The sequence below is a fragment of the Mytilus californianus genome, unplaced genomic scaffold, assembly GCF_021869535.1.
Source record: "Mytilus californianus isolate M0D057914Y unplaced genomic scaffold, xbMytCali1.0.p SCAF_6, whole genome shotgun sequence".
NCBI lineage: Eukaryota > Metazoa > Mollusca > Bivalvia > Mytilida > Mytilidae > Mytilus > Mytilus californianus.
In genome coordinates, this window is record NW_026262712.1 from 102,178,175 (window position 1) to 102,201,072 (window position 22,898).

At 32.4% G+C, this 22,898-nt stretch overlaps 1 protein-coding gene across 1 annotated transcript; it reads right to left on the bottom strand.

Annotated features, from left to right (window-relative positions):
* Window positions 1-3,364: 3,364 nt before the first annotated feature.
* On the bottom strand, window positions 3,365-11,591 carry LOC127706702 (ankyrin repeat, PH and SEC7 domain containing protein secG-like). The gene is made up of 5 exons (XM_052211359.1): window positions 11,397-11,591; window positions 10,515-10,847; window positions 6,077-6,451; window positions 4,083-4,427; window positions 3,365-3,369 (listed from the first exon to the last, which is right to left on the bottom strand). Exons 1-5 carry the CDS (start codon window positions 11,449-11,451, stop codon window positions 3,365-3,367), a joined length of 1,113 nt encoding a protein of 370 aa, XP_052067319.1. The 5' UTR covers window positions 11,452-11,591.
* Between the last annotated feature and the right edge of the window lie 11,307 nt (window positions 11,592-22,898).

Genomic DNA, 22,898 nt, shown 5'->3' on the forward strand with positions numbered 1-22,898 from the left:
CTTTTTATTATTATTTTTAAATAAGCATGATATAAACTACATTTTGGCAATTTATTAAAATATTCTATGGATTATAATTTAGACACCCCATCTACCTTAATCTTGGTTTATTTGGTCGGTGTTTCGAACCAAAGGTTTCTCGCACCTAGATGAGAGAACGCTCTCGCACATTGAAGAGAGAACGCTACCTAGAGACCTAGGCAGTTCGTTTCCAATGGAATGCTAGTTACAAAATTTCCGGATTCTTCGAAGAGAATTAAGTCCCCAATGTAAAGTTTGTTCACAATAAAACGGTAATTCAATATGAAATTATATTTTATTTGGTTTCATATCACAGTCAGTTTTTATATCTTCTGCCCTTGAGCCGTCATGCGAAGGTGGTATATTGCACTGACAGGGAATATGGGCGTAATTTTTATTACCACTTTTATCTTAGTTTTCCCTCACAGGGTATATGAGCTCATACCCCCTGTTAAAGCAATCATTCAATTTGCAGGATTAATCGAAATATTCTACCCCAATATAAAATCGGAATTTCGGAAAAAAACTAATATCATTACTATAATGGTGTTCCTTGATATGGAGATTTTTTATGCACACGCTAAAATAATGTATTTTTTTTTACGCAACGTCAAATTGACGATAACTATAAGACACACAGCTTGGTTGCCAATATCAATAGCCGTAATTATCAGCTGGGGCGTACTCTTGATTTAAATCAAGCTGAACATAACATAAAGGTTACTGTGAATTCATTAATTTTTCGTGGGTACCAATTTTCGTGGATTGTTGAAAAATCGTGTTTTCGTGGATAATTGATTTCGTGGTTTAGCCAATGTCTGTATATAAGCTTATAGAAAGTTCCTCCTTCGTTGAGTATTTAAATTCGTGGGTTACCTAAACACCACGAAATCCATGAAAATTGGTATCCCAGGAATATAAATGAATCCACAGTAATTAAGTACTACAAACAGATGATTTTACTGACCAGAAAAACAGAAACAGCTCAATACTGTCTCTTCTAAGTTATCAGAAAGATTGAGATCCGCTCCATGCTTCAGAAGATCCTTGAGAATCTCCTCAAAGGAGTTGACATCTGAATTGGTATAAATAAAACCACGTCCGGTGTATTTATTAACTAAAGAGAACAATGCAGATTTTCCTGATTCATCCACCAAGTTAACAACTATACCCTTTTCAAGCCAGGGAAAGTTCGTTTTCTGAAAAAAAAAGTAAGGAGTTTTTTTTAAAGATTGTACTCTATATAGATTTTCTATAAAAAGACTGATTATATCACTTATAACTTTCCATCCTACCAAACGAACATTATTTTCACTGGAGCACTAAGGATTCCCAGTAGGTCTTTTAAAGGGGTTCGACTTTATAAATTGTAAGAAGGAAAATGCAGAAAAGTTTTGCAAAATATAGCTAAAGTGATCTATAAACAAACGCATAGCAACAAGCACAGCAAAAATAAGTAAAAAAAAGCACGAGTCCGATGCTAGAATAGCCTACAAATGAAACTAAGAAAAATGAAAACGATACATAAACTAACAAAGGACCTCTAGCAGCCTCCGACATACCAGCCACATATATGTAATTAAAATCAACATTTAAACTAGATGATACATTGTTACAGTATTGCAAATCTATGTACATGTATATTAATTGTCTCTACCTTTTGTCCTGGTATTTTCATAAACAATATGAAGTCCACTCTTTCCTCTACTATCTGTTGTATCTATGTTTGCTGAAGCATCTAAGAGGAGGGTTGAAGTCATAACATCTCTTGTCTCCAACGCAGATAATAAAGGTATAAGATCCCTGGAATGTTCATTGGGATCAGCTTCATTTCCAAGTAATGTTTTTACCAGTTGATACGTTACTGAATCAACGTTGTTTGTTCGTATTGTTTGCCCAACAACCGTAGCAAGGTACAGTACAGACTCATTGTGTAAGTTAAAACACAGTTCTGCACTGTTATTTTCTAACAACATTTTAATAACATCGTGTATATTCTCCTTTGCTAAAACATAAAAAAAAATTTGTTCAATGTTTCTATCCATATTAAAAAAAATTAACGACCTTTTTTTACAGAAATTTGTCTTCGTAGTTAAGACTTCGATATCCCAACTAGTGTTTACGGCCAATGCATATGCTTTCACGATGTTTCATATAAAAGATACAAAAGCGTCGTTATTGGATGTTCGTTATCCGTTTTCGGATAAGATAGTCATTATGCTAAGCAGTTTCATTTAAACATGTATACCTTTATTCTAAGCACACCTTACAACAAAAAGTCAATGTCAAAATCTTTACACAAATGCATATTTGATTCTGAAAGATTAAAATCATGCAAAATACGCCCGTCGACCTTTACTGTCGTCTTTATGCTTTAAATGAATTTATATAATCAACTAGAAATAATGATAGCACTGCTCAAATAGACCCCCCTAAAAAAAGACATCCACACACAATGGTGCCCACTATCACAAAACATTAAAATTTGGCACTGTTAAGGCTACCTCAAGTTTGATTACACAAAGATCATCAGCATCTACGAAGGCATATACATGATATAATATTATGGATCATTTATAATAGACAAGAGTGTAAAAAATAGACATTTTCGACGATTTTTTCAGCAAGTAAAGTTCCATATCTCAGTGATCTCAGTGATAATAACAAATCACCAAAGTTTCGTGAAAACTCCTCAAAGCGTTTTTGAGTTTAAATTTTGTCCGAAAAATCAAATCTATTTATGAACTAAGTCCAAATACTCCTAAACGTAAAATCAGATTTTTTAAAAACCAAATGGAAACCTGTGTTGATATATAAATAAACTATTCACTAAAGTCTCGTCAAAATCGCTAAAAGCATTTTTGAGTTATAAGCAGAAAACTGGAAAATTCCAACTGTCTTAATAATAAAATCTCGGAAACCTAAAATCTAAAATTTTAAAAACTCGAAAAGGAGCTAACGTCAATAGATATAAACAGTTAACAAAAGTGAAATGCATATTGGTAAAAGCGTTTTTAAGTTAATGCCAGACGAACGGACAGACGGACAGACAGACGTACAACGGTATACCATTATACGTCCCATCTTCTAAGCAAGCTTTTTAAAAATGAGAACAAACTAAATGGGAAAATCTCCAATAATTATGAAAAATGTTAAAGGAAAGCTGCTTGGGTTACGTATGACGCAAAGTAGATACCGTCTGTGTGTTTCTTTAGAAAGTACGGATTACAAAGGTTACTACTTCAGATCTCACCTGTGACGCAGTTTGAATAACTAAAATGCTTTGATAAGATTTGAACTATAATTTTTTATGATAATGGTTCTACCAGACCTGTTTGATACACTAACCTACAAAAGCAGTCACAATAAGCATTTGTAGTATAAAAAATGAACTTTGACAGTTAATACAAGAAGGGCGAAAGATACCAGAGAGACAGTCAAGCCCATAGATCGTAAATAAACTGACAACTCCATGGCTAAAAAATAAAAACAGACAAATAATAGTACAAAAGACACAACATAAAAATCAAAAGACAAAGCAACACGAACCCCATCAAACACTGGGGTTGATCTCAGGTACTCCGGAAGGGTAAGCAAATCCTGCTCCACATGTGGCACCCCTCGTGTTGCTCATGTTTTAACATACCCGGTAATTAATCTAATTCGGTAGGTCACAGTCGTGGTGAAAAGGGAAGTGGATTGTAGTTACGACATAAGGAACATATCCGTTATCATCTGTGAAACGGTTAGTCCATAACGGTCAACCAACTCGTGATGGCGTCCGTAAAATTTCCGAAGGGATGATTTCAACTTCAATACACCTTATCATACGAATTTCTATCAACTGATAAAACTGTATTTTCTTTACTAAAATGAGCAAAACAAAAAGTTGTATCGTAACAACAAAGGGGTTAATTCAATCGATATAATTTAATTACTTAGTTATAGAGTGATGTAGAGAGAGTTAAAGAGTGATGTAAAGAGTTAAACAATTAAAAAGTATATGCTTATTTTATGTATTTTTGTGTTTAATCTAGCCAAAACATTTTCCGAGTACTTACGATGTTTTAAACAGATATGTACCATTGTATCGCCTTCTTTGTTTTGATCATATAATGAGACACTGTCCAATTTCAAGAGGACATCATTAGTTGACAGGTATCCATTCTTAGCAGCTAAATGTAACGGCCAATTTCCTTCTTCATCTTTTACACAGCAGGCTCCATTTTGTATAAGGAATGATGCTATTTCTGATATGTCTTTATCGTTCGTTACAAAGCCATATGCACGTTTCCCTCCAAATGTCAATAATGACGCCAATATGGAATTGTCTACCGAATCAATTCTTTTCAAAGAATGTTCCGATTCAATAAAGAACCTTAAAAAGTCTAATCCACCATCTAAAGCTAAAGGGTTCAAATGGAAGAATTATTGAAATGTCAAAATTCGATAATATCTGTATCATGATTATCTTAGCAATGTAAATTATATAAACATACATTAAAAATGTATATTTTGAGGTCGTGTAATAATTTTGTTACCAAAAAAACAAAAATAATCCAGCATTATTAAAAGATTGAGATTTTATATGCACGTGTGCATGTTAGCATTTTTGTCTAATTTTGTTCAAAACTTAATGATATACTGTTTTAAGACAATATATAGACTTAAATGCAGCCATATACCTAAACACTGAGTGTTTAAAGTGATAAATTCCCTTTTTCAATTGACATTATAACCATTGCTGTTTTTCAAAACTGATTTCATCGTATGTTGTATAAGGAAAAAAAATGAAAGTATGCATTTTGATAAACATAGCCATTTAAAAGTTTATCTTAATTTGATTTATATCTTCTACAAATGGATGTATAGAACTTATGTAAATCAAAAACTAGATATGTGATACGTTTTGCTATTCACAATTAATAAAGTGGCTTTGCCATTTGACAGATTGGAAAATTACCATGGAGAAGGACATGTGAACGATGTTTCTTTCATAATGCTGTCTTGAAAACAGTTTCATTCCTTCTCGATAGATAAAAGGGTCAGCAAACAACTCGAAAATAAGAAGCAAAAGATTTTTACCAATGCAATGTTCAAATCTCTTGAACGTTTGGTCTATTGAGTACCTGAGAAAGTTTAATCACCAACTCGTTTCAAGTGCACATATAGATTCTACCAGTTCATCAAGTGTGATACGATATGTATTCACTCGATACATGTTAAATTTTCAAATTTAAAACGCGAGGCTTTTGAATATCTAAAATTTAGTTATCAACAGCGTAAAATTATTTTTTATTTGTTTATTAGTTGGCTGATAAATTGGTTGTATAACATCAAAAACACATTTTCATGTACATTGGTTGGTAGGAAGGGTTGTTGATAAATTGTTTTTATCGAATTTCACATTCATTCATCGAATATATGGCCTAGGTTATTTGCTTGAATGAATGAAGAGACACACATTGCATATTGATTCTTACTATAACGTCCAGTGACAAATTTACACGCAGCTTATCAACCAATTAACCAAGCACACAACAATCAAAAGGCATGTTTATACTAAGAATATGTCAAGACAAACTAGTTTACCGTAGAAAATATGGAATTACTTTCAATAAAAATTCTTTGCTAAAACAGCTCTTTGCTAAAACAATTATGTTATATTTTAGTAGCAATATTATTAATTTATTAAGTAAATCGATGATGAACTAAATACTTTTAAGTTGATCATTTATTCAAATGTCTCAAGTCGCGACTCTTGGCTGTCAAATGTCAATTGCTAACATTTATATAACATGTCTATTAACAAAATGAAAACGACTAGTCAATTATTAATAAGAAATAGATGTATACTGTGTAAAAGATCAATAAAATTAAAGAGAATCTACAACTGTTGGAGTATATTTCATCATGATAATATCGAAGACTATCTTTTACTGTAGAATGCAAATACGTTGGTGAAACTATTTCATCAAGTAAAGTTATGTGTGTTTTATCATAAAATATTATCAACTTCATTGATTATATGGCTAAAAAGATGGTTTTTACTTACAGTCTAACCAACATAGATGCAGGATAGATTTTCCGTTTATATCTTTTTTATAAAAGTCCGCTCCATGGTGTATCAGGCATTCCATCCCCTTGAAATCACTTTTCTTAGCACACATCAACAATGCATCATTTAAGTCATTTGGATCAGGAGTCACACCTGCCTCTAACAATTTTTGAAAACATAAACTAATATTTTTAAAGCTATATTCATTCATAGGAGAAATATACTGATAACCCAAACTCGATGTTGCACTGCGCTTTCCGCACAAGATATCAATGACTTTCTCTGCAACTGTCTTGCCCATGTTGTCAGAAATGTTCATCCTTGGTTTTTCTTTAAGCAAACAGTCGAATAACAACACAGCATTATCATCATCTACAGAATATAATAAAATCAGAAAGATCATACAAATACATAGTATCAAAAACTGCATCTTGTTATAATTGTATGTCTATTCGTTAAATTATTTCTTAGCAATTCTCTGCCAATTGGCAAAAAAAGTAAAAAACAAAACAAACAAAATAAAATGCAATATAATGCATTTAAGAGTGTCATAAAATTCAAATTATTTCTTCATTTGGGTCTATCAAAAATGTTGTCGAGACATAATCACGAGTTGGTTGGCCTTGAAGAATATATGTTTCATAGTTGGCGACGGATTTGTTCCCCATTGTAGTTATTACAATCACAACCTCTTTTCCTCGAAAAGTGACATCACCGAGGTTGTACTTACACGAGCAACACAAAGGGTGCTACATGTGCAAATCGATCTGCTTATCCTTCCAGGGGCACCTGATACCATCCCTAGCCTTTGATGGGGTCAGTGTTGATCAGTCGTAAGTTGTATATCTTGTGTTTTGTATAATGTTGTTTTTTTATGGGTCGTTTCTCGTTTCACGTTTTTCATATAGATTAGACCGTTGTTTTTCCCGTTTGAATGGCTTTACACTTTAAATTTTTGGGGCCCTTTATAGCTTGCTGTTCGGTGTGAGCCAATGCTCTGTGTTGGAGACCGTACTTTAACCTATAATGGTTTACTTTTATAAATTGTGACTTGGATGGAGAGTTGTCTCATTGGCTTCATACCAAATCTTCTTATATCCTTTGGGGCCTCGGTGGCCGAGTGGTCTAAGTAGTTACTACTGTAATCACTAGCCAGTCAACACTGAGGTTGTGAGTTCGAACCTCGCTCGTGCGGGTGCACTCGACTCCAATCTTAATTGACTAGGATTGTCAGTTTTCCTATCGAAGGTCGGTGGTTTTCTCTGGGCACTTCGGCTTCCTCCACCAAAAAAGCTGGCCGCCACGAAATACCCCAAAAGCGGTGCTTAAAAGTGGCGTTAAAAACACAAAAATCGAAATCAAATCTTATATCCTTTTATCGTTTTTGCTATGGCATTGTCAGTTAATTATGTAATGTTGGATTATACCTTTGGTATCTTTCGCCTCTCATAAAAATAATAGTCAAAACTTTAGTAAATCTTGGTACATTTATGCATTCCTAAGTTCAATCACTTTGAATATGATCAAATACATACATGGGAAACTGCTTTTTGTTGAATTGCGGTAAAAGTTGAATAGCTACCATAGCTATTTTAAGTAAGATATTTTTCATAAAGTGGCATTTTTATTTGGTAAAATTAAAGAACGGGACCTGCTTCTTTCCATACCAGATGTGGTAAAGGATCTTCGTACCCTTCCAAAACACATGATGTTACTTCCAGTTTTTGGTTTGGTTTGTATCGCACCTTTACGAGTTTTTTATGTTGTGATTTGTATAATGTTGTTTGTCTTATATCGATTTTGTATTTTGCTATGATATTCTCAGTTTTGTTTTCGACAAATGAGTTTGAATATCCCTTTGGGTATCTTTCATCTCTCTTTAAGCAGCTGTCTGTCGATATCAACTGTTGAGACATCGTCCTTATGGATGATATCATGACAAGTGCTGATAACAAATCTATGTAGAAAAATGCAGTAATAATTTGATATTATTTTATTAATTTTGGCATTGCACACAATCACGCTTTTCTCACACAGTTTATTGCGTCTGATTTGGTTGAAAGTTTACTGATTAATATGGTAATTTGGTTTATCTATATGTTGACATTTGGGCTTTACACTACATGTATTTTTCAGTACCATGTGTTCTGTAAGATCTAAGTTTGTGTCGTTTGTATTTTTATTCTGATGCATAAGTTAAAATCTAATGAGCCAGGGTTTTGTCATGTCTCATACGTTTTCTCAAAAGGTTCATCGGAAAGTACTAAGTTCTAATAGATCAATATTTAGTGTCTTCATCATAAAAACAGCAGGATAATCTTCAGTTATCATTTATAGGTTAAGACGTTGTATATCAACTTATTTTCTTTAAACTATTCCCTATTTATTTGCTTTTGAGCTTTTTTGTACCTTTGTCATTAGACTCTTTTGCATCCATGTTACTCCAGTATTTATATTCAACTTAATGTATACTTCATTAAGAAAATGTATTATGTCATTATCTTTCACTATTACTGTATGTACTAACAACTACAAAATTCATTATGTTGGCGTCTTTGTCAATTTGTTTGATAATTGTTTGAATGTTAAGAACAATTATGGTGTGTGTCTGTGACATTTCTTAACATAGTTTTGACTTTCAGATCCAATTTATTGTCAAGTTAACCAATTATGTCTGTTTGGTTTGCTCACCCAGTTTTGCCCTTATAATTGAACTTAAAACAATTGTCATACAAAGGGGGATTCTGAAGTTATAAAACCAAGCTTTACCCACCATTTTCTACGCCTAATGCTTTGACCAAGGAAACAAATTGTTTTCGATTTGTTCCGTTCGTTGATGTGGTCAAGCGTTTGATTTTGTCAGGTGTAATTGATATCCCCCTTTTAAATATACTTTAAAATTTGGTATTTATGTTAATGCTGTCTAATTATGAGTATGGTTTGCTTGATACTAATCCAATCAGTCATAGCTTGCAGTGAGGTGAGAGCTGTTTTGCTCCGTGTTGAAGGCCTCATTGCAACTTTGAGATGAAGAACAGTAATGAAAGCGCTGTTCCTTTGCTTTTGTGTGTTTACTTATTCTGCCATTACTGATTTTCTGTCATGGATAGATACCTCTTATCCTTTGTTTTTTCTATTCAAAAAATTTATAAAATGTTTGAACAATTTTAAAAGAAGTATGCTGATCTGTGGTTGTTTCCATCAATCCATTTGTGTCTTACGTGGATAGATAATATTTATATGTCAACATTTTGCTGGTTATTTGATGTTTTCGTAAGAATTTATTTTTGTGTTTTGTATTGCCAGCGTCTTTTATAGATTATACGATTTATGAGTTTTGTTCGTTTTTGTAGACCGTGATGTGTTATCAATCAGTAAACATGTTATTTTGTAAACTACTGACAGGATTTGTAAGATTGTTTTCTGACTAGGTCTCTAAAATGCATTATTATGATTAGTATTTTGAAAAACATTTGGTTTCTAGTCAATAACTAAGTGTATGAATCTCTTTGAAATTATACCACAAGGTACTATACCTAAAAGACAAAGGTTGGGATTGAACTAAAGTGTAGTAATTGTAAATAAATGATATCGTGTAAAACACTGCCAAATAGGATTTATCTATATTTTTTTCCCCAAATTGTACATACAAGGAAGAAGGAAAAGTATTGAAATAAAGTACTATTTCATATCAATTCATACACTTATATTTACGTTAATGGCTAGAAACCAAATGTCTTTCTAGTCCTAAAACAATCTTACAGAATCTTACAGAACCTGTCTGTAGTTTACAAAATGCCATGCTTACTGATTGATTACACATCACAACAACGAACAAAACTCACAAAACCGTATAGTAAACTATCACATCAGCTTTGAATATAAGTGCTTTCATTGTTTTTTCTTGTTTGCCTAGTATTTTCTTATCCCCAGATTTTTTAAATTCCCCTTTCAAGTTACCATTTTAAATCTTGATCTTATGAGATCTTAATTTGTTCTTGATTCATTCAAATCATATATTTAGTAATCTTATGTTCCATAAGATTGCTTTCATTAATGGTAAAGTAATGAAATCTTCCTTTAATTTCTATATATATTTTGATTTAGTTTTCAATATGTTTTAAAGATATGTACATTTATGCGTTTCTTTTACATACTGCTCTAGTGTAGTCTCTTACATCTGCTTTATTTAAATCCCAAATGAAGTGTCATATCATTTGCAAGAAATATTCTATATCAACATTGTTGAATAACTTTCTTTGTGTTAAATTGAACACATTCATCCCCTTTTCACTAGCAAAACCACCATGGATATTGAAGACAATTTTTATCAAAACTACTACAACCTCATGATGCATTCTATAACAAAGCTACGTTTTCATTACACATATTGGTATTGCATACACAGAGAAAAATATATTAGATGTATTCTCACCTGTCAAATCTAATAATTCGTGGAGAGCAGTTACCCTCATTCCAACATAGTTAACATCTGCTTTATGAAACAATAACATCTTCACAGCTTGAGAGCATCCAAAATGGCAGAAGTACATAAGTGGCGAGTATTCTACATCGCTTACTAAATTAATTTGTACCTCGTCTTTAGTAGACAAAATCTTATACGTTACGCTGTCAAGAACTTCTCTGTTCCTTGAACAATTATGTGTATTTATGTTTTCACAAAATTTACGGAAGACGACATCAACATTCTTATACAAGTTTAGATGATCAGAAAGAACATCAAGAATTTGCAAGCACCCTTGTGGCTCTGTAAAAATATAAATACAGTTATGTAAATAAAAAGAAGAAAATGTGAATACTATTGATTGAGATTGCTTGTATTTAAATTTCAAGTGCAGTCCTGTTCTTAAAAAATAAATACTATCTGATTGCCATGTTAAAGCTTCACCGTCCAAGATGATGCGATTATAATTCATATTCCTCATCATTGTATTAAACATTTTCAAACCGTTAGCTTCATCCATTTTTATTACCAATTTTGTTCTTTTTATTACTACGATCAAATTTAAAATAATTTTTGCAGTGTATTATTCCATGTATTCATTGATTATATCGTTAGTTATTATATTATTCATTTAAATATTGTAACTTCATATTGACCCTGAGAAAACAGGGCTAAAATGCATAAAACCACTGTATTTAAGATATCCAATCGGAGTATTAACTCATCGTAGGACATGTAGAAAAATACTTCCTTTCGAAACAAGTCTTAACTTAAGTAGTTATATACATGTACATATTAGCCTAGATTCTGAGATAATTTATTGACTGATCACCAACCACTGCATGTACTGACCGATCGTCAAACACATTTCAAATGCTTCTAATTTATCACTGTCTTCAAACTGCATATCTTGATTGGCAAACAGAAGTTTTTCCACTGCTTCAGTCTTCTGATTTCGTATTGCCAGTTGTAAGGGAGAAATTCAATCATTATCTTTAAGATCGATATTTGATTTTTTCGCTAAAAGTGCATCCAGTATTTCTAAAAGGTATACATGTATGTCGTCATAACTGGAAAAATTTCTCTCTGAAAAGAAATGAATGAATGAAACAAAAAACAACGTCTACTTCAAAAGATTGTTGATGCTTCTAGGGCATGAACGACTGATTTAACTTCTGTTGAGTCTTGTGTGGATTAAACGCGCTTCTGGCATATGAAATTATCAGCCTGGCACCTTTGATAACTATTAGCATGTCGAAATGTATTATTGTATTGTTTATTTGTGAACTCTCTGTCTTGAATGTTCTTGCTTTTATTTGTACTGCAGTCCTGTCATGTAATGTTGTCCTTTTAGTGTTATATTTAACATTGCCACAAATGCGCGAGGTTAGGATAGCCACAAAACAAGGGTCAACCCGCCATTTTTTTTCTTAAAATGTCCTGTACCAAATCAGGAAAATGGCAGTTGTTATCTTATAGTTCGTTTCTGTGTGTGTTACATTGTCATTTGGTCTTGCACTTTAGTGTTTCTGTTGTTTCGTTGTTTTCCTCTTATAGTTGATGTGTTTCACTTGGATTTAGTTTGTAACCCGGATTCGTTCAGTCTCAATCGATTTATGACTTTCGAATAGCGGTATACTACTATTACCTTTATTGCAACATCCACACGTGCGAGTTTAATTGACCTGTACAAATAATTAAATTGTAGTTTTTTTCTCCTTTGTTAAAAGGTTGAAGCAATCTGTTTGAAATTCAGACCTCATGCTCCGTTCCGGTTAAGATATTCTGATATTGCCCCATTTTGCTTTATGAACGAACAATTATTCCGTAAACAACGGAAATTCTACTTCTAAATAAATGAAGGAATTTTTTCAAGACCAAGAGAATCCGAGTTTCCCGAAACGCTCAAAATAGACAGATTTTTCGACTTAGTAATATACATAGTCTTTGTTTGTTATATATTTACATATGTTTAACTAAAGACAAACAGAAACCAAATACGCATAGCAACAAAATAATTATTAAAATAACCTTTAATATCATATTAAATATCATTTTCATGTATATCTTACGATTCATCTGTGCCTCTTGTGCAAGGTTTAAAGACATGAACACATGTTAGCAAGATAAGACAATTATAATGATTACACATATTTCCCAAAGGCATACAAAATTCAAATAAATGGGGAATGTGTCCATGGGACACAGATGTGGCCCCGCTTGCATATCATATAAAGTTATTAAGGGACATACTTGAAGAATGGTAAAAGTGACGTTACCAAAGATTTGTACTTGATCTGAGTTTTATGGTAATAAGTATTGTGTATAAGTTTCATAAAATTTGGTTGAGGCAAATTAAGTTACAGAACGGAAACGAAAAACTCAGCATTTGTTTTTCCATTTGTAAAGGGGCATACCTCTTGAAAAATAACAGTAACACCCCCAAAATTTAAATTTGATCCGTAATTTTTAGTAATAAGCATTGTGTATAAGTTTCCTAACATTTGGTATAGACTAACTTAAGTTAGAAAACAGAAACGAAAACTTCAGCAATTTTTCCATTTGAAAAGAACATAACTCAAGAATGATTGAAGTTGCACCACTAAAATTCAAACTTGATCTGTAATTTGTGGTAATAAGCATTGTGTATAAGTTTCATAGCATTTGGTTCAGGCAAACGAAAATAAGAGAACGGAAACGTAAAAGCAATTTTTCCATTTGTAAAGGGGCATAAATCTAGAACGTTTAATGTGATATCATCAAAATTTAAACTTGAACTGTGCTTTCTGGTAATTATCATAGTGTATAAGTTTCTAAGCATTTATTTGAGGCAAAACCAGTGACATCTATTGATGCTACGGCGGGAGCATAAAAATAAACACATGACTCTCACCTTCGAGTCAAATAATAGAAGCCTAAGTATATATATATAGTTAATGCGGAAAATGCACGAAGTTTGGAAGTCAAACAAAGCAACACAACAACACACACGCCATCTTCTCCAGTAAAAGAGAAGCGGAAGATTCTCACGACCATGCCATGGCAAAATAAAACAGAATAAAAAATATAAAAACAGATGAAAACAGATGAAAACAAAAAAACAAGAGAAAAAAAGATAAAAGAATATAAATTACATGTAAACAAAACGGACCTTAAAGGTGCTCTGATTGGTAAGAAAATCAGGCTCTAAATGTGACATCGTCATGAAACCAAAACGATAACGTTGTTAATTCATAAAAAATGAAAAGGTTTCAAGCAATATCCAATTAGTAATTGACTCTCATCCTACCCTAAGACATCATTAAATTTGTAAACCATCGATTAGGCAATATTGTAACCCTTAAAATTACAACATTGAATTCTGAAACATAATCAACAGAAATTTTCCTAAAAACCTAGGAGTTATTTCGGGGCTTCGAATGCAAGCAGATCCTGCTCTACATATAACACATGTCGTAACTATTTTAAGATTAAAGTCTTAAACCTGAGATTAAAGTCCCACAACTTTTGAATAATAAATCTGACCATTAAAAACAATAAGACTGACGGTTAAAAGTGTTTGAAACCAGGAGTCAAAACAAATTCAATATCAAAAGGTTTATAGTTTAACAATATAATAAAACCACATATACAATTTACGCTTTCCACACGATGATGTTAATTTGACAATGAAAGCTCGAACTTCAAGAATAAATATTCAATTATTTCCTGACCTTTCGATATTTCAAAGTATCCACTTAAAACTGTTGAAAGGGCTGTATTTCCACGATAATTCTTTTGATCGACATCAACACCGTGTTTCAAAAGCATTTTTGTAATTCCTGTTTGCTTTAAACTTGCTGCAGCAATCAAGGGCAAATCAGCACCACCAGTCTAAACGGTTGCGTCTAAAGCTAAAATATATATGCACAAACGTGTAAGTTCGAATCCCGTTGAGGGACAAACACTTGGCAGCATGACATTCTAAATCTAACACAGTTGGGGTCAATTTTCAGATTTATAAATATATATATATAGATATACATATAAAAAAAATATTATAAACTAAACAACAATATCAATAAATATTTCGTAGGAAAATATTCTTCATCAGTATGAACAACTTGATTTAAAATGGTGTCTTAATCCACTCTGTTCAAATGCTGTTTGTTATAGACATATTGAACATTTTATAAATTACAAACCAAACATAGTTTGTACAGCAAGTTTTACTAAGATAATTAGAAAATCTTAAATTTGCACGAAACCAAGAATTTACTACAGATGGAAATGCGTTTTATACATCCTATATACGGCAACACACCCAGCTGCCGTGGAATCCATTTTGTCTAGGCGTGTTCATTAAGTCTTAATCATTGACTGCGCAAAAAATCTAACTTTAAAATAGTCATAGTCACTAGGTACACAGTTTGTTTAGTCGCGCAAGTAACATTGCTAAATATTTTGTGTGTCGTTCCATTTGACTGTCTGTTCAATGGTTAGATGTCTTTTTGTTCAAACAACCATTGCAAGAGCCTTAAAACGAATTACAATTTAGAGGAAATATCAAGAAATTACCATGATTACTGCAATTATTGACTTTTTTCCAGCACATATGTAAAGTTGATTTGGGTTAACAAATTTAATTTCTATTTGCAAAATGTCAATATCTTTTGCAGACTTCAATGTATAGTCCACGTTTAGTTATGAAGTGGCCTGCCTCCTTTTACTTGGACATTTAACTGTAAACTCGTCGAACGGGTTGAGTAGCACGGGACAAACGATCTTAATTAGCTCACTATCTTTGTGAGCACGCTCACATATCCCTAGCTCCCACATTGTAACTTGGCGTACATAACTTTACAATCTACAAAAGTCAACATATAGAGAATTCTTGTGGATATGCATATCTACATAATATGACCTATTTAAATACAAAATTTGCAATTCTATTATAATTTTATATACGAATGGCGCTAAAAAACTGTTCCCACAGTTTCTCTGTATCTAAGATAGTTTCCGCAAAACATGCAGATAACTTGCAAATACATTCATTAAAGGGCAATAACATCTATAAGTAACTCTCAAGGTCATTGTAGATATTTTCTTAAAGTTTGCAAGTGCATCGAAAAATCTCAGCATATATATATATATATATTATGTCGATTTCGACCCCTTCGCCCGACGAAGTTCAATAAACTTTAATCACTTTACAAGTATGGATTTGCCTTTCAATTTAAAAGGCATAGTAACGTAATCCATTTGGCTTCACTGAATACATTGATAGTTGTCTTATGGAATGACTATGATGCGCATTTGTCTGATGTTTATATACAAATGTATAATATTTGTACTAAGTTGATGGATCAATTTCAAAAATATCAAATACCAATTTGATTTCATCAATACGCAAGAGCTGAATAATATGAACATGATCGCTTATTATTTACTACAGTGAAAATCATACAATTTGATCAAATCAACAAATATATGTAATAGAATGAAAGGGACTACAACACCTTGTCAATCTTGTTTAAAAATTTAAAAAGACATATTTTTATTTCTTGCTGAAAAAAGAAATTTTAATACGTATTCAAATAAATATAAATAAACTTGATGAGAAATTGGTAACCTCAAATACAGCCTTTACCTTTGCATTTTTTCTTTCTTTTTTGTGCCCAATTTGCAGCGATAGCGGAAGATGTCGAATAACTGTTTTCATTCATTTGATATGATGTCATACGTATTTTTTCGTCAGTTTTTGTGTCATCAATATCTGTTATTCCAAGGTTCGTCTTATTGTCTATAACTTCTATTTCTGGATAGCCCATAGTTTCAATGCTACCATAGTTTATTTGCGGAATAGATTTATTGTCAGTATAGTCGTCAATTTTATCATCACATGAGTTCGATGAGCTATCCAACGACGATGTGGTATCTTCATCTGATGAGTCATCTTCTGAGTCATATAAGTAAGGTGAGTATCGCTGAACGTCTAAAAAAAAAACAAAAAAAAAAAAACAGTTTCAAACAAATTATCATTTGGATGATTATACACAATTAGATTTAACCTTACATCATTTCAATTACAACCCTTTAGACTAGGGATGTCAACTCGGTGACGATTTACTAATCGAGTACTCGTTGGACTTACTGAGCGATACTCGACTGCTCGCTCGGTAAAACATTTACAAATGGAAACACTGAATTATATCCATTTTATGTACTGTTGGTCGCTGCCTTATGAACGTAAAACCCTCAACATTATTACCTAGGACTAGATAATAGTCCAATAAATTTTATATAATAACCAATAGCCCATTTAAATAATGTACTAATTATGTAAGCTGACAATAATCTAATCAAGTCATTAGTTAATATCTATAGAAAAATGATTACTCAATAAAGGCAACAGTAGTATACCGCTGTTCGAAACTCATAAATCGATAGAGATAAAAACAAATTCGGGTTACAAACTAAAACTGAGGGAAACGCATCAAATATAAGAGGAGAACAACGACACAACAAAAACACAACATTAAAATGTAACACACACAGAAACGAACTATAATATAACAATGGCCATTTTCCTGACTTGGTACAGGACATTTTAAGAAAAAAATGGTGGGTTGAACCTGGTTTTGTGGCATGCCAAACCTCCCGCTTTTATGGCAATGTTAAATATAACATTAAAATGACAACATTACATGACAGGATAACAATACAAATAAATGGGAGAACATATAGGACAAAGAAATACACGAATAATAGCTAACAAAAGGCACCAGGTTTAAAATCCAATACACCAGACGTGCGTCTCGTCCACACAAGACTAACCAGTGACGCTCAGATGAAAAAAGTTTGAAAGCCAAAACAAGTACAAAGCTGAAGAGCACAACAGTATTTAGGAAACGTAAAAAAACAAATTTAATTATTACCAAAGGGGTGATGATTAGAACTTACTGATGCCTTCAATCATTTTCTGAGGGCCAAAACAGGTTTCAACGAATTTTTTCTGATTAAAAAATATTATCTTGTCAACTTTGTCTGGGACACGACGATTTCTCAACTTTTTAAGGTAACTAACAGTCCTGCTGATAAAAATATGTGCTCTGACGATACAGAGGTGGCGGAATGACTAAGTCTAGCTAGAAGTGTAAGCCTTGGAAAAGTGCTCTTGGTCATATATATCCTTCCTCTGTTTGGGGGAATTTTAAATGACAGTTAAACGCAAACATTCGAATCGTATTTTAATTTTTATTATATACTAGTCAACAAAAGAAACGATACAAGGCAATGTATTTTCCATATATATTATAAAATTGGATACACTATACCAAGGTAAATAATTGCCCAATTGGTCTAATTTTTATACATAGGGTGTTATTTTCTTATCAAAACCAATGATTTACGGCAAAAACGCGAATTTTTTATCTCGAATTTTTGTTCTTTCAAAAATCGTATGTTTTACCAAAAATTTCAAAATCGATATTAGAACTTACAATTTAAAACTTAAACATGATTTGCTTAAAATTTTGAATGTCTTTGCAGATATTTGAAAAGTTAATTCTCATCTTCGAAATTAAGTGCCTACATTTGTCATCATTTTCCGCAAAATAAATTTGATCCCTGTGTTCAATAACTCGGTATTTTCTAACTTTCAAATTTGGTCAGATTCTTTTAATCATATGCCTTTGTTTTGTAAATGCATGTTTTCATTGGATAGTTTAACAGTTTTTCCTATTTATTATATTTTATGATAAATTGTAGTTCAAACTTGTGTATCGTTTCTTTAGTTGACTAGTATATTTGATTAATATTTAATTTCCCGGGAGTCGCTTTCTATAAAAATATTTTTTGTTTAAGCTTAAGAAAGCAACAATATTCTAACAGGAAACCTATTAGTCGAGTATTATTTTGGTAATCGATACTCGGTACTATCGAGCGATACTCGAGTACTTGAGTACTCGTTGACATCCCTACTTTAGACATACTTTTCACTTTATCATATCACATATTACAATATCTATTTCTATTTCTCGTTTTAATGTCGCAACATTCGTGCAGCACCAGCGAATTTGAAATAAACCGCCGAGTTGCTATTATATTCTCCAGCTTGTGATTATAGAGGGTTGATGTATGCTTGGACGTAACGTCGTTAATAAACAAGTGCTTGTCAGTGGTCAAATTGAACTCGTTATTTTGTAAATGAAACGGACATCGTCATATTTGGGTGATATAAAAAGATAGTCTGGGTCTCCGATTACAAAGAATATGTTGTAATCGACGTGGTCACTATCCAGTCTTTTTCTCCTTTTGGTACACAATACAACTTATACGATTTTCACTTGTTTAGGCCAGCATAACGGGTATGCCATTTCAATTGATATTTTATAGTGTGTCTTTCTATGTTATGATGTTACACTATTGTTTCAGATAAGGGTGAAGGTTTGGTACCATTTAAACGTTTAAACCCGCTGCAATTGTTTGCACCTGTCCTAAGTCAGGAACCTGATGTTCAGTAGTTGTCGTTTGTTGTTGTGCTTCATAAGTGTTTCTCGTTTCTCGTTTTTATATAAATTAGACCCTTGGTTTTCCCTTTTGAATGGTTTTACACTAGTATTTGTTTGGGCCCTTAATAGCTTGCTGTTCGGTGTGAGCCAAGGCTTCGTGTTGTAGACCGTACTTTGACCTATACGGGTTTACTTTTATAAATTATGGCTTGGATGGAGAGTTGTCTCATTGGCACTCATACCACCTGTTCTTAAATTGTTTTTCATAATTTAATCTGTTTAACACCAATATTGGAATCTTAAAAGTGTTTCTTCACAATAACTTGTTACTCAATTTCAGGATTTTTAGTCCCTGTGTTGTTCGTAGCACGTCAGTCTTGTATCTTAACAATAAATTTTTTCAATAGAGTTTACTAATATATATTTTCAGGATCCAAAAATGATTTGTATCTACTAAGATAAATTGTTTTGTGGCTATTTGTCTAGGGCCAAAAATGTTGCATTGCAGCATACCACCGATAGTACCCTAAAAGAGTTGTTACAAGGATTTTAATGTGCAGAGAGTAGGCATTCTCCATACAGGAGGTATCTGATTGAATATCCACATTATAACACGACGTTTATGCGTACTTTTTTTTTATCCCAAACGAAGGCCCCCACTTTGGCCCGGGCTATAATGTTAGTTTGATAAAGACCTAAAGGACTATATTTCAATTTGCCATGAAACAGTAAAAGGAGTAAACAAAATAAAAGAGTAATAACCAAATAACAGGGGACACAATTTGGCGTTTTTATGATATGAACACGAATGAGCTTTCGAAGAAATGAAAAACCAAGGCTTCATATGGACACGTTTGAGAGATTGTACACGTTTGGGCGTTTTTATAAAAACGGACACGATTAGGCATCTATAAGAATGATACACTTTAGCGCCATTTTACAACTATACATGTTTTGAAGTTCACGTTTTGAGGAAACGGACACGTTTGGGGGGTGGACACGTTTCTGAGTGTTACATAAATATACCGACTTTCTCTTCACAATGGCTTGTTACTCAATTTCAGGGTTTTTAGTCCCTGTGATGTTCATAGCACGTCAATCTTGTATCTGTACGTTGAAAGAGTTCTAAAGAGAGTTTACTAATATTATATTGTCAGGATCCAAAATAATTTGTATCTACTAAGATAAATTGATTTGTGGCTAAATGTCTTTATTTAAAAAGGGGCATTATATTTTTTGGCTCCATGCTTTATTAGTGTATGAATAAACATCTAAAATATACAATAAACCTGATCCATTATACTGCTGCATAAATAACTTTTAATGAGCATAATTACACACAATTCATATGTAATTAATTAAAAATTGCCAACTCACTAGTTCTGTACCTTCTTTAATAAAGAGTTTCGTTTCTATTCTTAGTTTTAAAATCGGATACCCGTCTGGCCTTGGATCTCTTGATGGATAATTTAATAGTAATTGAATTCTAAGACAGGTTGAAAATGTAGTGACTATTTTGAGAAATAGTAGCAAGTTTATATGCAGAGGTTACTCCAGACAAGCATGTCAAAAACTCTTTATTCGGAAAACATTTTAATCAGATAATTGTTTGTATATCATTACATGCATAAGGCGAAAAAATAATAATCAAAAACAATATCTCAGGCACAAGAGTACATTACATTTAAAAACTTTTTTTTTTTGGTAATAATAACACAAAGTAGCGTGATTTTATTCCAATAAATACAGGGAAACAGTAATCATCACAAAAGACCAGGAAATACTTTAAACAAAAGAAATATCAACCTCCTGAACTAAGAAAGATTCCTTGCAATAATATTTGTCGTTCATGATCTTATAAAAAAAAGCAAAACAAACAAATGCTTCTAGCAACGAGAGTGTACAATTGAAGATCTGACATTATCCATTTGTAGTATTGAAACCGTGGAATTTTATGAATTAAATCAAAAAGCTTAATTAATGTTTTATAATAAAAACAGTTTTAATATCAAGACTATTTGATTTGACAAAGCGTGTAGGAAAATACCTTTAGAAAACACAGCTTGAAGGACTGTATTTCCATCTTTTTCGATATGATTTATATTGGCCTTTGCATCTATCAAAACAGCAGCAACTTTAAACGATGGAAATGCAATCGCCTCCAGTAATGCAGAATTAATTCCGTCGGCGCAGACATTTGGATTGGCACCATTTTTAAGCAAGAATAATACGTGTGGAATTGTGACATACAATGTTCCTCTTTTAATAAATTTAACTAGTGGCGTTTCTTCAAAGTCGTTAACGTCGTTAATATCTGCTCCATGTGATAATAGAAAAGATATGATATCTTTGTCATATTTTCTGAACGTCTTCCTCTCTGTAAAAAAAAGTATAGTTACTATTTTTTTAATATGTTTACCATATTGAACATAATGTTAAATCTCACCACTTGTTTCGCAGAAAATATTCACAGACATACATGTGTATACAATATCATACATTGTATACAGCAAACTACACAAAAAACCGACAGCAAGTGCTGTGGGAGTAAGTACATGTGTATGTAATGCACAAAACGAAATTCAACATTTTGAATATGGGGATTAGTAGATTTAATAAAAAACCGACAGACATGTTTATGACCAGAAATAATTTTGTTTAAATACGAGCATTTACAATGCTTATATCATGTGGCGGCAACGAAGAAACAAGTTGAAACTATGTATTTATTCAGGGTATAACGTTCCATTTTTTATATCAAACTTCCGTGTAAACCCGCGCTCTATAAAATGTTTGATATAATAATGACCACATATGAAAATGTCCTCCAAGTGACAACTTTTTAGTGTTCTCAAAATAGTTAATTAAATATTTATAAAATGGTTTTTTGTTTGAAATTAATAGAAGAACAAACAAAAAACTAACAGGCACTCAAAAATCAAAACAGTTGTATTACCTCATAATGTGTTATTATTACATGTAAACTCTTATTCCCGATTGTGGAATCGTATGGATTATCCTATCGACGCGTCCGTTCTCGATATGTATCTTTACAGGTAGTGTCGAAATATACAAAAGGGACATTCAAACTCATAAGTAGAAAATAAATAGGCAATGTCATAGTAAAAGACAAACAAAAAGATCAAAACACAAACAAAAATATACAAAACATAATATAAAGCAGATAACGATGGGAACACAAATCCTATCGAAAATTATTGAAATGTTTCTTGTGATTTGACCTACGGTGAATAACTGTTGCCTTAATTTATTGATATCCTAATAATGCAAGATAATACATGGTTTGCATTATTTAATAATGGTTGCTGTCTTTACATGTAATCATCCATTAAAAATAAACAGATTGTGTAAGATTGCCAATGAAACTCAATAACGCAGACGTTCACACTTATTGGTCACCGTACGGTCTTCAACAATAAGCAAAAAAAAAAACATATCCATAGGAAGCTGTAAAAGGGCCCCAAGTGGTAAATATAAAACAATTCAAATAAGAAATCTAAAGGCCCGAATTATGTATAAAACAATAAAGACAAAGATATATAATATACAAACGACAATCTCTGAAAAGCAGGCTCCTGAATTGGGACAGGCATGTACGAATGTGTTCAGGTTAAACATGTTTGCTTGCGCCAAACTTTTCCCCTTACCTGGGACAGTAGTGTAACAGTACAACACAAGAACAAAATATAAAATTCAGATGAGAAGGGCCATACTCATCAGATTGATACCGAGCACAAAAAAAAAAACAAAAAACAAGAGGCTCTCAAAAGCCTGAATCGCTCACCTGTTATTTGTTTGCTTAAATCTTTCATCAATGATTATCTTTGCTTTTCAATATATA

Excerpts from the sequence above, each read along its gene's own strand:
- LOC127706702 (XM_052211359.1), bottom strand. The coding sequence starts at position 11,451 with ATGCAGTTTGAAGACAGTGATAAATTAGAAGCATTTGAAATGTGTTTG. Across the intron at positions 10,848-11,396 it reads TGAAATGTGTTTGACGATCG|AGCCACAAGGGTGCTTGCAA; the intron begins GTCAGTACATGC and ends ATATTTTTACAG. Across the intron at positions 4,428-6,076 it reads GCATCTATGTTGGTTAGACT|CTTTAGATGGTGGATTAGAC; the intron begins GTAAGTAAAAAC and ends TGAACCCTTTAG.